This window comes from Lactuca sativa, chromosome 9 (genome assembly GCF_002870075.4).
Source record: "Lactuca sativa cultivar Salinas chromosome 9, Lsat_Salinas_v11, whole genome shotgun sequence".
NCBI lineage: Eukaryota > Viridiplantae > Streptophyta > Magnoliopsida > Asterales > Asteraceae > Lactuca > Lactuca sativa.
Window position 1 is genome coordinate 79,483,285 of NC_056631.2, and position 18,177 is coordinate 79,501,461.

At 37.4% G+C, this 18,177-nt stretch overlaps 1 protein-coding gene across 1 annotated transcript; it reads left to right on the forward strand.

Annotated features, from left to right (window-relative positions):
- Window positions 1–1,618: 1,618 nt before the first annotated feature.
- On the forward strand, window positions 1,619–2,583 carry LOC128129023 (elongator complex protein 4-like). Its single transcript, XM_052767736.1, has 5 exons — window positions 1,619–1,765; window positions 1,860–2,086; window positions 2,189–2,296; window positions 2,341–2,435; window positions 2,532–2,583. Exons 1-5 carry the CDS (start codon window positions 1,633–1,635, stop codon window positions 2,581–2,583), a joined length of 615 nt encoding a protein of 204 aa, XP_052623696.1. The 5' UTR covers window positions 1,619–1,632.
- The last annotated feature ends 15,594 nt before the right edge of the window (window positions 2,584–18,177 follow it).

Consider the following 18,177-nt stretch of genomic DNA (forward strand, 5'->3'; position numbering starts at 1 on the left):
TAAAGCATTACCTTGTATTGGTGAATATGAAACTATGAATGTTGTAGACCACTTAGGAAATAATGTGTTGCATACCGATTCTTCCAATGAATTGGATAAATCATGCTTGTGGCATTGTCGTCGTAGACATGTCAACAAGAAGCGTATAGGCCAACTCCAAAAGGTTGGAGTTTCGGAGTCATTCGATTTAAGGTTGGATGACACTTACGAATCTTGATTACTTGGAAAAATGACAAAGTCACCCTTTACTGGTACTTGTGAAAGGGGTGAAGGTTTTTTGGATCTTATACACACCGATGTGTGTGTATCCCTTCAGTACCGCCACAAGGGATGCTAACCGCTTTTATGTGAGTTTTACTGATGATAACAGTAGATATGGGTATGTCTACTTAATCAAGAATAAGTCAGAAACTGTGACAACCCGAAATTTCCACTACTAGAAAAACAGCCTTTTACGACGCGCAAATCACGACGCTCATTGATCTATGTTACGCAAAAGAGATCGACATTAAAAAAGTGTCATCTCTTCAAAAAATTTAAGGATTTAGGTCACGCATTATTGCGTGCCCTTAATTTAGTGTTATAAGAAAAAAAATAAAAACACGGAGGGCATCGTATCTTAAGCGCACGTCGTCTGTGAGTGTCGCTTTATAATTTTAATGAACGCGCGTTCGTTTAGTAGATAGGGGGAAATGAAATCCCCAAAATTTTGAAAACCCGCCTTGTTCTTTTCTACCTTTTTTCTATCTTTCATCTTCACAATCGATTCTCTCCTCTCCCTCCTCTCCAATCCACTTCTCCCCTACTCCTAACCTTACTTGTTAATCGTCTCATCGGATCTCTGCTCTAATGTCTCTCTGAAGATCAAGAAATTTCAAGCCCTAGTCTCCCTCTGAGGCAGAGACGAAAAGAGAAAGAAACATGAAGAATGCACCTATCGTTGTTACGACTTATGATGCTTCTCAAAGCTTTTGATAAGAACACTGGCTCAGTTGCTTCTCAAAACTTTTTATAAGCACCCCGTCGGCTTTACATACCGGAAATCGACCCACATCCTCAAATTAGGGTTTTTTTCATCCTTCAAATTACGACCCACATCCTCCATAGATCGATCCTTATTGCTTCATTTCTCACAAGAAATTGAACACTTTACATTCACAGGGCAACAAAATCAACTATTTCTGGAACTTGGGTTTCAGTTCCAATTGAAATTGAAGGGTTTCTGGTCACCATGATCAAAGGGTTAGGGTCTCGTTTGTCAATGAATGCTCACAGGGCCACGGAAGCTAGGTTTTTGGGCAAAGCTAGAATCGATCTTGTCTCGTTCCTTCGGAATCACGAAGACGCTGATTTCCATGGAGTTCACGCGGACTATGGTTCAGAGAGTTCTAAATTAATTTATCTTCAAATCCTGTTTGGAGAACTTCTAGTTTACACTAATAAGCGTTGTGGAATAGATTGCATATCTGCTTTGGTAGTTTCCTTCCAAAAATGATGTTGTTCAAGTATTCTACAAACATTATATATGATTATTAATAAAATCATTTACTCCAAAATCATTATATATGTTGTTTACCTGTTTGATCCGTTTGTTCTTATTTCTCAGGAGGATTAAAAAACTGTTCGATATTTATGGCTACTGGCAAAGTCCGGACAAGTAGTTTCTCAAAGAACTTTTCAGCTGCACCTACCTCTTCTGTCCCTGGTCTCAAGTATGGACCAAATGGAACAATCTTTCTTTCATCAGGCATACCGGATCTTGATAGTAACCCCAATACCCCCTTTTTATATTTTATTAAAGCATCAGAACAAGTATGACAATAATTTCCTAATGGATGAATTGTTTATGTAATATCTAGAGATTTTAGGTGGGGGATTCCATTTAGGAAGTCTGGTAATGATCATGGAAGACACTGAAGCACCTCATCATATGCTTTTGTTAAGGACTTTCATGTCTCAGGGACTAGTACACAACCAACCTGTTCTTTATGCAAGCCCAATCAAAAACCCTAGAGCCTTTCTTGGAACCTTGCCAATTACTTTAGTCCCCAAAGATGACAAATCTCGTAACACTGATGCAGAACAGGTACTACTTTACTTTTTCCTATTTTGCCCTTAGGAACATGCATCTTTCTCTTTACAACTACAACTGTATTAATGTAAATTCTGCCTTTTTATGAGCTTGTAGAAGGATTTGCGGATTGCTTGGCAATATAAGAAGTACCTTGGGGAAAATAAGCAACATAACGAGGAGCGAGGTAATTTTGTATCTTTTTATCCATTGTGGGGATTTTTAGTATAAAAAGTAAACATCTTTTGTGTTGTGATAATGTGATGCAGATGGGAAACCGTGTGGAGTGTTTTAGCCTTTTAGATTGTTCAAATCTTGATGGATTCCGAGATAGTTGTTCAAAGTTCATATCTCAATTTCCAAAGTACTGATGTTATTATTAGTAGTGGATTGATCTTATTAAACTTAAAAGTGGTCTTCTTCATTGACTCTTACACCTAATTTTCATAATTCTAATCAGGTATGATGGAAATATCACAAGTGTAGGAAGAATTGCTATCCAATCATTTTGAAGCCTGTAGTGTTCGAGGGATATCAAATAGGCGGTGCAATCTGTGATGGAGCTACAGGGGCGACTGCCAAAACGCTTAAATTACCTCGTGAAGATGAGTTTTGGAGTAGGGGAATTAGTGCCTGTGCAATCTGTGATGGAGCTTCACTAATTTTTAAGGGTGAAGTTCTTGCTGTTGTTGGAGGAGGTGATACAGGAACTGAGGAAGCAATATATTTGACTAAATATGCAAGACATGTACATTTACTTGTACGCAGGGATCAATTAAAGGCCTCACAAGCTATGCAACACAGAATCTATTTGTTCAGGTATATATATATATATATATATATATATATATATATATATATATATATATATATATATATATTATTTTGTGTAAAAGTAAAATCATATATTTATGATTGTTCATATGTTATAAAAATAAAAATAGCCGAAGAGAACCAGAGGAACCTGATGATGCAACCAAGGGTAGGGATGTCTTTAATGAAAAGCCTCCTCCTGATGAACTTATGGCTGCATCAGATATTGGAAAGTCTGTTACAACATCTCTTCCAGAAAATGTGGTAAGTAGCCTACTTTTTGCTTTTAAAATGATTTATTTGATTTTAATAAATAATAATTAATATCCTTGATGATATATATTTACCAGATTATGCACACAACATTTCACATATTATTTTTTTGCTTTTTGTATGCCAAGATTCAATTTTTAATATTTTTTTATACCTTGGCAAGATTTATTGACTTTCCAACTCTGTTACAACATAAGGAGTGTTGCCTTTCTAGACTGAATAGACCATCTAAACGAGACTAAATGACCATTAAAAATGCTAAAAATGAAAAAAAATACGAGTTATAAACTAACCTTTGGAACATGGATGAAAACCATCCTTTCTTCTTTGAATCTACTTTCTTATTTGTCTCTGCTTCATCATCATCTGTGCATCATTCCTCTGATTTTTGTTTATTCAACTACATTTATAAAGATCTTGTCATATTTTTTTATGTTTTTTTTACTTTTCAGCTCTAGTGGAAGCTATGTCTGCATTAGTTCTTGTTGTTCTGTTTTTTGGTTCAAAAATTTGGAACTGCAAGAGCGAGCTTTTTGTTCTCACCTATTATGGGTGCATGGACATTGACTACTCCTTTTATTGGAATTTACAACATCATATATCATTACCCTTCTATTTTCAAGGCAATATCTCCACATTATATCTATCAATTCTTCTCAATGAATGGCCATGAGGGATGGTTGTTGCTTAATGGTATGGTCCTTTGCATAACAGGTAAGAGCTTTCTTCCTTTTTTTTTTCTTTTTTTTAATTTTTTTCTGTTAAATTTCTGGATGGATAAATGATATCTGTCTCTTGAAAGTAATGAATGAACATATAGACTGGTTATTTATTGAGTAAATGACCATTTTACCCTTCTACCTAGAAGTGATGCTGAATAGAGGTTAAGTGTTTTTGAATTGAAGGTTTAAATGATAAAAATTACTATTTTTTTGTTGAGAAAACTACAAAATTGGTTTTGGTCCCTGAAAGATTTGAAATGACTGTTTTGCCCTTTTAATTTATCTTTTTATGTTTTTTCATATTTGTTTTAGTATTTTATTAATTAAAAGTAAAAGGGAAAAATAGTCATTTCAACTTTCTTAGGACCAAAACCATAGGAATTTCTTGATTTTAGAACAAATCAATAAGAGTATGTTACTATTTTTTGCATTCAACTCTTTAAATAAATGATTATTTATTTTTTAGATAGTGTTTTACCTCCTCAAGTTTTGATCATTAATTTAATTGCTAAGTGTGCTCATAAGGGCACAGAAGTTAGCTTATAGTTCTCTTTCTGCTTTTCTACTCTTTTAATCCCAATCTGTCCTAACTATTTCTCTACGCCTGTTCATACTACTTCTTAAGGTATGGGCAATTACAGATTCTAGACGACAAGGCTTTCTTGGCTTCAAAGAGTTTATTACTACAATGCAGGTAGTTTTTTAGCTTTATCTTCTTTCTCTTCTATCCACCATTTCTGTATACATGACCCTTTTCGGTGTGTGTGGTGATTGTAGTTGATTTCTATGGCACAAGTAGGACACACATTAAGTAGCGACCTCTTAAATTCTGATGGTAAGCTGTGTAACCACATCATCTTTTCTTTACACTTTTAACATGTAAATATGTAATATTTTAACCTTTGATTACCTTTCTTGTGTTCATGTTATCTTACAATGCAGTTGATTATGAAAATTTGAAACCACCTGTTATGGATAGTCTGGATGTCTTACTAGCTGTATGTATACCTTTCTCTCACCTCAGCTATATGCATGCCACTATGAGCCTAAAAACTAAATATATTTCTTGAAAGTTAACATGTTTGTTAATGTATGCAGAAGAAAAAGCGTCCAAAAAGTGATCCTTAAACTAATGGTAGTCCTGCAATTGAAATAGAAAACTCAGATCCTGATGTTATGGGGCCTCAAAAGGTTTACAACATTTATTGTGTTCATTATTTAAAGACATCATTTAAGCTTCATTTATATAAAGAATTAAAGATACATTTGATTATAATCAAGATTAAGGGAGACTTGTAATCATGTTTGGCATTCCTTTCCGGTAAGAAACAGAGTTGTATGATTATTTGTTAGTTTTATAGGAATGTATAACACATGTTAACAATGTATTATTTTTGTTTAACATTTGAATGATTCTTTGTATGACATTATAATTTGTGCAATTTATTTTATATTATGCAATGGATTGTATTTTTTGTATATGGTATTTTATTTCTGTTATAAGAAATTAAATGAAAATTTAATTTAAAAATTAATAAATATATAAATTTATTTTTTTTTAAACATTTAAATTTACGATACGCAAAAATGTATGTCATCTTCATTTATGACATGGCCTTTCTTGACAGGGGCTTTCTTGATACGCATTGCGTGTCATTAACACGCGCGTCGTAAGGTTACGACACGCGAATGCGTGTCATCTTCCTTTATGACAGGGCCTTCCTTGATACGCATTGCGTGTCGTAACCGCGCGTCGTAAATGCGTGTCGTCTATAGACGACGCGCAAAAGCGCGTCGTCTCTCTTTATGACAGGGCCTTCCTTGACACGCATTTGCGCGTCGTCTGAGCGTTTTACGACGCGCAATGAGCGTCGTAAAAGGCCTTTTTTCTAGTAGTGTTCCATACTGAATCAACCATTTGAAGCCAATAGAAGCTAGTCCAGTTTCAATGAATTTCAGACTTTTCCGAATAAGTTTGTGTACATTAGGGTTTACGTTTAAGGAGATATCAGGAGAGTGGATCCTCATGGGATTGTGAAACTTGAGCATTTCAAAACTTCATAATGTTAGAGCCCAATTCCGGAATAAAAATATTTTCTGCCAAAAATATTTCAGGACTATAAATAGATTTCTGAACTAAATTCATTCATTATTCACATTTCCAACTAGAGAAAAGTCGTTTTCTCTCTCACGGATCTTCGGGTTTTCATCCCAAATCGTGAGTACACTCCTCTAGTTGTGTTATAATGGTTTTTTTATGCCTATTAACATAGATTGTAGGTCCAATATATGAGATCCGGGAGTTTACCGCCCAAGAACGTTCTTGGGGAGTAAACTCCAAAATGAAGCTTAAAGGCCATCTAGTCCCATTTCCTTGTTAGGTAACTAGCTTAGGATAATATGGATGATCATTTGAGACTAGGAAACAATCAAAGACACCCTTAAAGGGAGTTTACGGCCAAGAGAATGCTCTTAGGCCGTAAACACCAAATAAGGGCACCAAAGTGTGCCTAGGGTCCTCCATAGCCTTAAACAAATGCCTAGAAAGTATTCTACTTGTATTAAGGACATGAAATCAACCTAGAATCACCCAAGTTTGGGAGTTCACGGCCCAAGAATATCTAAGGCCGTAAACTCCCTTGGACATGCCAAAATGCTTTGAAACACCTCCTAAAGCTTAGACTTCAATTAGGACAAGTACCCTAAAGTGTTTAAAGCCAACAAAACTTAAGGAATCACAAGGAAATAGGAGTTTACGGCCAAGATAAACTCTTGGGCCGTAAACACCTATAAAGGGGTCAAATGACACCCTAACTCCTTCTTTATGCCTAGAACCCAACATAGATCATTACCTAGAAATGTTTAAGACTTGAAAGCACCATAAAAACCCTCCCAAGGGAGTTTACGACCGTAAACTACAAGGTAATATGGTCTCTGGGCCTTAAACTCCCCAAAGGAGTTAATATGGCACCCAAACACTTGTTATAGCCTTGAAACAATTCACCACTAGAGTTGTAATAATTCTAAGCACCATTTAGAGCCTTGGTTGAGAGTTTACGGCCAGGAGTTGACTCCCCTGGGCCGTAAACTCCAAAGTACATGGTCATTAGACCATAAACTTCCATTAGGGCATTGCACTCCTTTGTTGCAACCCATTAGCCTCCTAGCACTTGACCAAAAGTGTTTTCCTCGCGTTTAAATGTTTATACTTGTATAATTAGTGTTTTAATCACTAATTAGTTATATACATATGTTTTCATATGTAATTAGGATCATTGTGTGTGTCTAAGTCTTCACTTGACACCAAGCACTTGTCCGATCCTTCCGTACGATAACAGTCCGTTCAATTCCAGTCACTTACTGCAGGTGAGTTCATACCCCTTAACTAATGTTTTAAACTATTTTTAAATGTTTTATGGGGGGGGGGATACAAGTAGAATCATGCTACTCCTTATATCAATCACATGTGATTAATAAGTAGAATTATGCTAGTTATTACATCAATCACATGTGATTAATATGCAACATTCAAATGATTTACTACACGTTAGCCGTTTTACCAAACAGTTTTCCTTCAAATGATTTTTATAAACATTTTATATGTTTTAAACTCCTTATTACACTGTACCTTGTACTCAGTATACTACAATTCAAACTTATTTACAATTGTGTTTCAAACAAATGTTTCCTTATACTAAACTGTTTTATCAAACTTATGCCTTCAAATTGTTTTATAGATTGACATCAAGTCGATCTTTTCTTAAAATAATATTTATGTTTCAAATGTCTTACAAAACTTATTTATGCTTTTATATTATAAATTGCATGCCTCTATATGTATAGTTATATTAGAAATGTTTAAAAGACTTAGGAAGGTTATCCACCCTATTTCCTTTTCGCGCTTGAGATGTGGTCTAGTGGGATATCGGGTACTCGTCCGAAAGTCGTTTAAATATTAATTATATATATCATGTGTACATATATAGTCATAAAAGGTCCTTCCAGTTCATCCCATGCCCTTAGGTAGCAAGGGTATACATCCATGTTCATACGTACCATTTAGATTACTAGTAAACTACCATATGGGTAGTTTAGGAAGATACTAGAACGCGATATCATACAATGAGTCAGTTCATTCATGAGTCAATACTTTCTAGAACATTACATTACATTACATATACAGCTATACTAGGAAGAGAACATATACAACTATACTAGGATGATTACATTACTATACTTGCTAGGTAGAGAGCACGTACATTACAGCTAGAACAGTTCATTACATTACATATACAAGAATACGTTAATTATTGTGATTTAAATCGGAGCATGACTTAAATGTCATGACTCGAGTTGTAGCCAGAGTCTCTTGGATGGAGAGCGTGAGTTTGCGTATAGATCTATACTGGATTGACAGTCCTACACCTTGCTGCTAGCTACAGCCGGACCTGCAGGTCTGCGGGTGCCAAGCGTCATTCCGTTATTACGACCATTCGTATGTCGTTGTTATCAGTCGATAGTATGGTGCAATTTATCACATAATGCCTTAATATAAATCCGGTTTAAGGTAATTAGTACAACAATAGTTCTTATAGCGCTACGATTTAGTACTACATTAATTCTCCCTGTACAGATATTTAGTGATCTTTTCACTTAAACTATAAATGTAAAAACTATATTTTGATAATGATAGTTACACTTGGGAAAATTACACACTTTTACAAGAAACGAACATATAGAACCGTTAAGTCTTGGTAGAAGACTACATAGAGATCAGTTAAGTCTTGGTAGAAGACTCCCTATTATAATAGTAGGAATCATAGGGATTTCTAGGGTTTTTCAAACGTCTACAGTTGTTTTACATACATTCTCAATACTTACAGTTCATATACAAATTCTTACATACAAATACTTACATACAAATTAAGACACTAAATACTTATGATCTCACCAGCTTCAAAGCTGATACCCGCTTTCAAAATTACTTGTATCCTCAGGTTATCATAGATAGGTACCGATGCAAGGAGAAAGGAAGATGGAGCTTGTTCAAGACTTATCTTTCATTTCGATTTATGCTTTAGTGTGTATCAAAATTAGACAGAACACATTTGTATAATAATTATATTATTAATGCAATGGATGATGTTGTTGCTTGTTTACTACTTTACATTGTTGTTGATATTATACATGACGTCCTCCGCCGTTCTTGGTTTTGGGGTGTGACAGATTGGTATCAGAGCATTGTTTATAGTGAATTAAGTATATCAACCCATAAAAGATATACTAACTATAAATACATAAGGGATTAAAAATACTATGACCAAGAGTTTATACTTTTAATAGTAAAATATTTAAGTAAGTATACGTGCTGCATTCATACTAAAATCAGTGTCACTAGGACAGTACAAAAGAATTACGATTGTTGGGCAACACAAGTGGGCTTAGAGACATATGGTCAAAACTGGGAAGATATAGCCTGATCACCTATATTATCCGAGGGTTGACTAGCATGTGCCTAAGTTTAAGTGTGTGGTTGCAACAATGCTAAAATCTTACCAACCCTACCACAATGAGAACAATAGAACATAACATTAAAAATTAAAATACTATAGGAGTATTTGGTGTTACTATAAGTACTTTATACTTGAGAACTAAAACGGGATCTTCATTACTAAGTTGATAGTTGCTAAGTGGATACACTAAGGCTATATGTAATTAGGATGTTATAGACTTAGAATCTGTGAAAATTTTGCCTTACCCCTATTCTGTGTGAATTTGGAATTAAGGTCACTTATTCGAAGGTCTATCCTGTTTAGATTACACATAGCTGGTATGCACTTCACAAATAGCAATGTAACTAATGAAGGTTTTCTAAATAATTATCTAGATAGTTCGTCTAATAATTATTCTCTTACCCTAAATTCTCGCATAAATAACATAGCTGGACTCCATCCCCTCGGCAACCAGTACCTTCCGAATGAGGTCATAGCTGGTTGGTTTGGAGAAGAACCAGATAATGATCATCCTATCCCTTTGAATGATCACCGTGATGAAGACCTTTCGTATGATGCTAACTCCGAACCAGAGGTTGAGAACCTACCCCGAACAGTTCCCTTTCCAAATTCCTAACCCTCGTCCGGCTTTTCATGGCCCGACCCTGAGTGAGTGGAATGCTTGGAAACATGGAGCCAAGGACAAGATCAGTCTATGCCATTTGATGGCGACCGAAGCTTTTACGACTTGAGCAATGGGGGCTCAGTAGATAGAGTCTTGCCAATCTTGGTCCGCAGAGTGGCCCGAAATGAGATTCAAGACAGGACAGCCCTACATCAGATTACCGAAGTTTTCGCTGATGCGAGAATGCATACCCTCCGCACCATTTGTCTAGAAGATGCTCGCGAGAGATCAGAGAGAAACCATGAAACCCTGCTGCAAGCACTAGCCGAATCACGAGCCGAAGTCATGTAGCTCTGAGTACGCCTTAGGGTGTACGGAAGACACCTACTTGACGTGGAATGTCAAATGGCTGAACTAAGAGTTCACCAAAGGGATGACCGACGCCAATAGTAGACACTTTACTTTATTTCTTTACTAAAAAGGAATCGTGTTTTTTTTTTCTGTCTATGCCCGATGTGGCATTTTCTATAAAATTATCTTGTACCGTAAGTACTTTAGTTAGGTCTTTATGCTGGCAGGAACTATCTTCTGTGGATATGATGTAAGACCTTTACAAGGCCATTTTCCTGAACCTTTACGTCGTGAATATCCAAGATATTGACAGCCGGCTAACTTCTGTGTCATTCTTCATTCAAGTACTCTTATTATTCTTTCATTAGAGTCTATCTGAATCATGCTTTAGTCAAGTCATTGGACTATAGCAAGTTAGATCCGGAGACATTTCCAAGTCTCTTTTAGTGGTTGGATCTTGTTATTCACCAACCCACGATACCTCGGCTTGCACAACAAACGTCTTGAGACCATTCTACGAACTTACTTCCCCCCCGTTACTAGGACTGCATCATAGGGATGTAGGTCAAACCTTCACGAACATACTTCCATTCCGTACTAGGACTGCATCATAGGGATGTAGGTCAAACTTTCGAGAACATTCTTCTACTCTTTACATGAACAATCTAAGTACATCAGGGTCAACCAGAATCGCTCACAAAACCCTTATCTTTCGTGTTACAGAATCATGTCATCATCCGGAAGCAAAAAGTCGAACAGGGAAACCTCCGCTTTTCCTATGGACGCCGTTACCTTTCAAACAACAGTTACAGCTGCCGTGGTGGCTACCGTAACCGCGGTCCTTGCGTACCGTAGCACTAACAGCACAGTCAATGCTGCTGATGGGAATGAAGTTTCCAATCGTGGTATCCATCCAGGAAGTCGCCAAACAGTAACGGTCACAGGCTCGCAAAGACGAAAAACAGAAAACAAGAAACGAAAGCGTCAAGCCCGGAAAGAACGCAAGAGATCTCAAAGGTTGGCTACACAACAGCAGCAAGTGGAAACCCCTGCCATTCCTGTACCGAGCAGACCCTACAAAGGAACACTCCCGAAGTGCGACCGGTGCAACTACCACCACAAGGGAATTTGCCGAGCCTGGCAATGCAATAGTTGCAACAAGATGGGGCACATTGCTCGTTTCTGTAGAACTACCTCCACCACTAGAGCAAGCCTAGTTTGGTATAGTTGTGGTGAGGCAGGGCATTATCACATAAATTTTCCAAAAGAGAAGATCAACGAAAACAACCGTGTCCCCATAACTCCTACTCGACACTTCACTTCCACCACCAATATTGGTGCTGTCCAGATATGTCACCAATGCGGTGAAATTGGGCACTTCAAGAAAGATTGCCCGATAACAAGGAACTCGGGTGCTGATGGGAAGATTCTCAGGATCACAGCTGTAGGAGATCCTACTCCGGAACCCTCGTTATTGTAACTTAGGCATGTTGTTGTAACAGACTTATAAACTATCCAGAACTAGTGCAACTAGAGTCTTACCTTTTGCGAGATCCTGTCTGTATAGGGATTCTCGATCTGCTTATACTTGTCTTTTGTAGTATATCTTATTCGCAGCAATAGTCTGGTGGTAAATCTAAAGTACTGTAACCCTGTTCATGGTTGCACAGTTGTGTTTTGTCTGTAAACGTCTTATGTTCAAATCTAATGTCTTTAAGTTTCAGCATGATTCCGACATTATCATACAACTCGATTCAATTTGATCCTCACAAAAACAGCTTTATACGTACATCTCTTTCTTCTAGATCATTTTCCCAGCGAATCCGTCATATCAGAACACCGAAGTACTCATGCCAGGAGTACCTCCTAGTTATTTTCTTTCAGAAGAAACCCCCGAAGTACCACTCGTGCAGTACGTCAAGTTTAATTCAAGGATTCATGCGATTGATCTATCACTGAGGAAGGTATACATAAGGGTGATATATAATCAAGCTTCTACAGGTTTAGAATTGATGATTCCACTTTAACTTCTTTTTCCCCGATGGGATGTGAGCTTAAAGAAGAATCAGTTATTCGACTACCTTTTCAATCTTAATTATATACGAATCGTATACCCGAAGTTGTGATTGTGAAACCATGTATGATTCTAATATGAACTTCAGGACGGAGAACTACTTAAGTCTACGAGTAATCACATCGTCATGTGAACAAACTTCGAACCCAGTACGACTCTCGTAAACAGATCACCCTATAGTTTAAACACCCACGGAGATACCAGAACAGTACAAACAACTTAGCGAACTACACAAAAATAGAATTAGAAGACTAGGTTTCTCACCCTTGAGAACCCCGGTCATATTCTTCCAGAGATCGACGGATCACTTTGTATGTGCCTCGTATATCGAGGACTCCGTCAAGAATTTCATAGAAATCGTTATCTCTGCCTCACATAGACGAAATGGTTGAGCAAACGCAAGGAAAGAAACTACTTCCAGGAATGGATCTGAGATCCAAATATCACCAGTTCGAGTGTTAGGGAAGGATGTCCGGAAGACTACCTTCCGAATTCGATGCGGACACTTCGAGTCTGTAGTGATACCCTTTGGATAGGACCAATACGCCCATAGTTTTCATGAGCTAAATGAATAGGGTTACGTCTTTCTTACTTGGATCAGTTCATCATTTCTCCATGTAATGACTTACTTACCTACCCTCGTAGTAAGAAGAAAACCCATGGAAACATTTCCTACAGAGGAACTTTAGCGAAGTTCTCTAGGCACGAGTTTTGAAATTGAAGAGTCGAATTTCTATGACATACTGTTAGTAATGTGAGAAATCATGAGCACTCTTTCAATTTGTCAAAACCATTGAGCATTTATCGACACCAGAGACGCCGGCAGTCTTTTGCCAAATTCTAGGTCTTACCGACCTACCGTCTTAGTTCATTCAGAACTCCTCGCAAGCTACAGAAACCCGTACGACTTTGACCCAGCAAGGGGTGGCCTTTGACTGGGAAGTTAAGCAGGAAAAGGAACCTTTGAAATTCCAAGTGGGTGACCAAGTTCTTTAGGATAACTCAGTCTGAGAATGGCTTAATACGCTTCGTAAAGCGTGGAAGGCTAAATCCATGATAGACAGGACCTCCGAGAATCGGTCCTGCGCCTCGCACAAACTAGACCTACTCCGCGAACTCAGTAACGTACATCCTACTCTTCACATCTCGATCGTGAAACCATGCCTTTCCATTAGGACTCTAGTAAGTCCACTCATCGAGATCCTCGCCTTCGTATTAGAACCGTAGTGACCCTCGACCGAGAGGTCAAGCGGACGAAGCAACACCGTCGCCAGTTAGTGAAGGTTCGTTGGGATGCCAACTGAGAACCCGATTTCACTTAGGTGCGCTAGAACCAATCGATTAGGAAGTTTCCTCCTCATGACTCGATCATTCGTACATACTTCCTTGCTTAAATTCTAATTTCGGGACGAAATTCCCTTCAATAGGGGGATGATGTGACAACCCGAAATTTCCATACTGAATCAACCATTTGAAGCCAATAGAAGCTAGTCCAGTTTCAATGAATTTCAGACTTTTCCGAATAAGTTTGTGTACATTAGGGTTTACGTTTAAGGAGATATCAGGAGAGTGGATGCTCATGGGATTGTGAAACTTGAGCATTTCAAAACTTCATAATGTTAGAGTCCAATTCTGGAATAAAAATATTTTCTACCAAAATTATTTCAGGACTATAAATAGATTTCTGAACTAAATTCATTCATTATTCACATTTCCAACTAGAGAAAAGCCGTTTTCTCTCTCACGGATCTTCGGGTTTTCATCCCGAATCGTGAGTACACTCCTCTAGTTGTGTTATAATGCTTTTTTATGCCTATTAATATAGATTGTAGGTCCAATATATGAGATCCGGGAGTTTACCGCCCAAGAACGTTCTTGGGGAGTAAACTCCAAAATGAAGCTTAAAGGCCATCTAGTCCCATTTCCTTGTTAGGTAACTAGCTTAGGATAATATGGATGATCATTTGAGACTAGGAAACAATCAAAGACACCCTTAAAGGGAGTTTACGGCCAAGAGAATGCTCTTAGGCCGTAAACACCAAATAAGGGCACCAAAGTGTGCCTAGGGTCCTCCATAGCCTTAAACAAATGCCTAGAAAGTATTCTACGTGTATTAAGGACATGAAATCAACCTAGAATCACCCAAGTTTGGGAGTTCACGGCCCAAGAATATCTAAGGCCGTAAACTCCCTTGGACATGCCAAAATGCTTTGAAACACCTCCTAAAGCTTAGACTTCAATTAGGACAAGTACCCTAAAGTGTTTAAAGCCAAGAAAACTTAAGGAATCACAAGGAAAAAGGAGTTTACGGCCAAGATAAACTCTTGGGCCGTAAACACCTATAAAGGGGTCAAATGACACCCTAACTCCTTCCTTATGCCTAGAACCCAACATAGATCATTACCTAGAAATGTTTAAGACTTGAAAGCACCATAAAAACCCTCCCAAGGGAGTTTACGGCTGTAAACTCCAAGGTAATATGGTCTCTGGGCCGTAAACTCCCCAAAGGAGTTAATATGGCACCCAAACACTTGTTATAGCCTTGAAACAATTCACCACTAGAGTTGTAATAATTCTAAGCACCATTTAGAGCCTTGGTTGAGAGTTTATGGCCAGGAGTGTACTCCCCTGGGCCGTAAACTCCAAAGAACATGGTCATTAGACCATAAACTTCCATTAGGGGCATTGCACTCCTTTGTTGCAACCCATTAGCCTCCTAGCACTTGACCAAAAGTGTTTTCCTCGCGTTTAAATGTTTATACTTGTATAATTAGTGTTTGAATCACTAATTAGTTATATACATATGTTTTAATATGTAATTAGGATCATTGTGTGTGTCTAAGTCTTCACTTGACACCAAGCACTTGTCCGATCCTTCCGTACGATAACAGTCCGTTCAATTCCAGTCACTTACTGTAGGTGAGTTCATACCCCTTAACTAATGTTTTAAACTATTTTTAAATGTTTTATGGGGGGGGATACAAGTAGAATCATGCTACTCCTTATATCAATCACATGTGATTAATAAGTAGAATTATGCTAGTTATTACATCAATCACATGTGATTAATATGCAGCATTCAAATGATTTACTACACGTTAGCCGTTTTACCAAACAGTTTTCCTTCAAATGATTTTTATAAACATTTTATATGTTTTAAACTCCTTATTACACTGTACCTTGTACTCAGTATACTACAATTCAAACTTATTTACAATTGTGTTTCAAACAAATGTTTCCTTATACTAAACTGTTTTATCAAACTTATGCCTTCAAATTGTTTTATAGATTGACATCAAGTCGATCTTTTCTTAAAATAATATTTATGTTTCAAATGTCTTACAAAACTTATTTATGCTTTTATATTATAAATTGCATGCCTCTATATGTATAGTTATATAAGAAATGTTTAAAAGACTTAGGAAAGTTATCCACCCTATTTCCTTTTCGCGCTTGAGATGTGGTCTGGTGGGATATCGGGTACTCGTCCGAAAGTCGTTTAAATATTAGTTATATATCATGTGTACATATATAGTCATAAAAGGTCCTTCTAGTTCATCCCATGCCCTTGGGTAGCATGGGTATACATCCATGTTCATACGTACCATTTAGCTTACTAGTAAACTACCATATGGGTAGTTTAGGAAGATACTAGAACAATTACTAGAACGCGATATCATACAATGAGTCAGTTCATTCATGAGTCAATACTTTTTAGAACATTACAGTACATTACATATACAACTATACTAGGATGATTACATTACTATACTTGCTAGGTAGAGAGCACGTACATTACAGCTAGAATAGTTCATTACATTACATATACAAGAATACGTTAATTATTGTGATTTAAATCGGAGCATGACTTAAATGTCATGACTCGAGTTGTAGCCAGAGTCTCTTGGAGGGAGAGCGTGAGTTTGCGTATAGATCTATACTGGATTGACAATCCTACACCTTGCTGCTAGCTACAGCCGGATCTGCAGGTCTGCGGGTGCCAAACGTCATTCCGTTATTACGACCATTCGTATGTCGTTGTTATCAGTCGATAGTATAGTGCAATTTATCACATAATGCCTTAATATAAATCCGGTTTAAGGTAATTAGTACAACAGTAGTTCTTATAGCGCTACGATTTAGTACTACATTAATTCTCCCTGTACAGATATTTAGTGATCTTTTCACTTAAACTATAAATGTAAAAACTATATTTTGATAATGATAGTTACACTTGGGAAAATTACACACTTTTACAAGAAACGAACATATAGAACCGTTAAGTCTTGGTAGAAGACTACATAGAGATCAGTTAAGTCTTGGTAGAAGACTCCCTGTTATAATAGTAGGAATCATAGGGATTTCTAGGGTTTTTCAAACGTCTACAGTTGTTTTACATACATTCTCAATACTTACAGTTCATATACAAATTCTTACATACAAATACTTACATACAAATTAAGACACTAAATACTTATGATCTCACCAGCTTCAAAGCTGATACCCGCTTTCAAAATTACTTATATCCTCAGGTTATCATAGACAGGTACCGATGCAAGGAGAAAGGAAGATGGAGCTTGTTCAAGACTTATCTTTCATTTTGATTTATGCTTTAGTGTTTATCAAAATTTGACAGAACACATTTGTATAATAATTATATTATTAATGCAATGGATGATGTTGTTGCTTGTTTACTACTTTACATTGTTGTTGATATTATACATGACGTCCTCCGCCCCAGAACGTTTCCGCCGTTCTTGGTTTTGGGGTGTGACAGAAACCTTTGAGAAATTCAAAGATTCTAAACAAGAAGTGGAGAATTAGCACGGTAGGAAGATAAAGATGCTTCAATCCAATCGGGGTGGTGAGTATCTTAGTATTGAGTTCCTAGACTATCTTAAGGGGTGTGGAATTGTTTCACAGTTGACGCCACCTAGGACTCCACAGCTTAATGGTGTGGCTAATAGGCGCAACCGAACCTTGTTGGACATGGTTCGTTACATGATGAGTCGAGCTTCGTTACCAATCTCATTCTAGGGGTATACCTTAGAGACTACCATCCATATCCTTAATCTAGTCCCTACCAAGAAGGTTGCCAAAACACCTCACGAGATATGGAATGGGAAAGCTACCACATTAGACCACATCAAGGTTTGGGGTTGTGAGGCTTTCGTGAGATGCGAGACTCATGACAAGCTCGAACCTCGTAGTGAGTGGTGTATTGTCATCGACTACCCACAGAAATCCTTTTGTTATCTCTTCTACAGACCTAGTGACAATGTTGTCTTCGTTGCAAGGAGAGGATTCTTTCGTGAGAGAGAGAGAGCTCATAAGCCAAGGAAACAGTGGGAGGCAAATTGACCTTGAGGAACATCAAAAGTCAAGTGGTGAAGGAACCTCAAACTCTATTAATCAACCTAAGGAGGAAACTCTTGTTGAGCCGATTGACAAGTCTGTACCTTTGAGGCATTCCGGTAGAGTTAGAGTTCCACCTGATTTTTAGGGTTTCCATATTACTACAGAAGGTAATACATTTATCATTGATAGCACATTGGTAAATCTGGATAAACCTAACAACTACAAGGAAGCCAAGGCAGACCCCAATTCTGCTAAATGGAAAGAGGCTATGGACAGCGAGATTCAGTCCACGTATGACAATCAAGTTTGGAACTTCGTTGACAATGTACCGGGTCGTAAGACAGTCAGGTGCAAATAGATCTTCAAGAAGAAGACCGACATGGATGGGAAAGTACAAA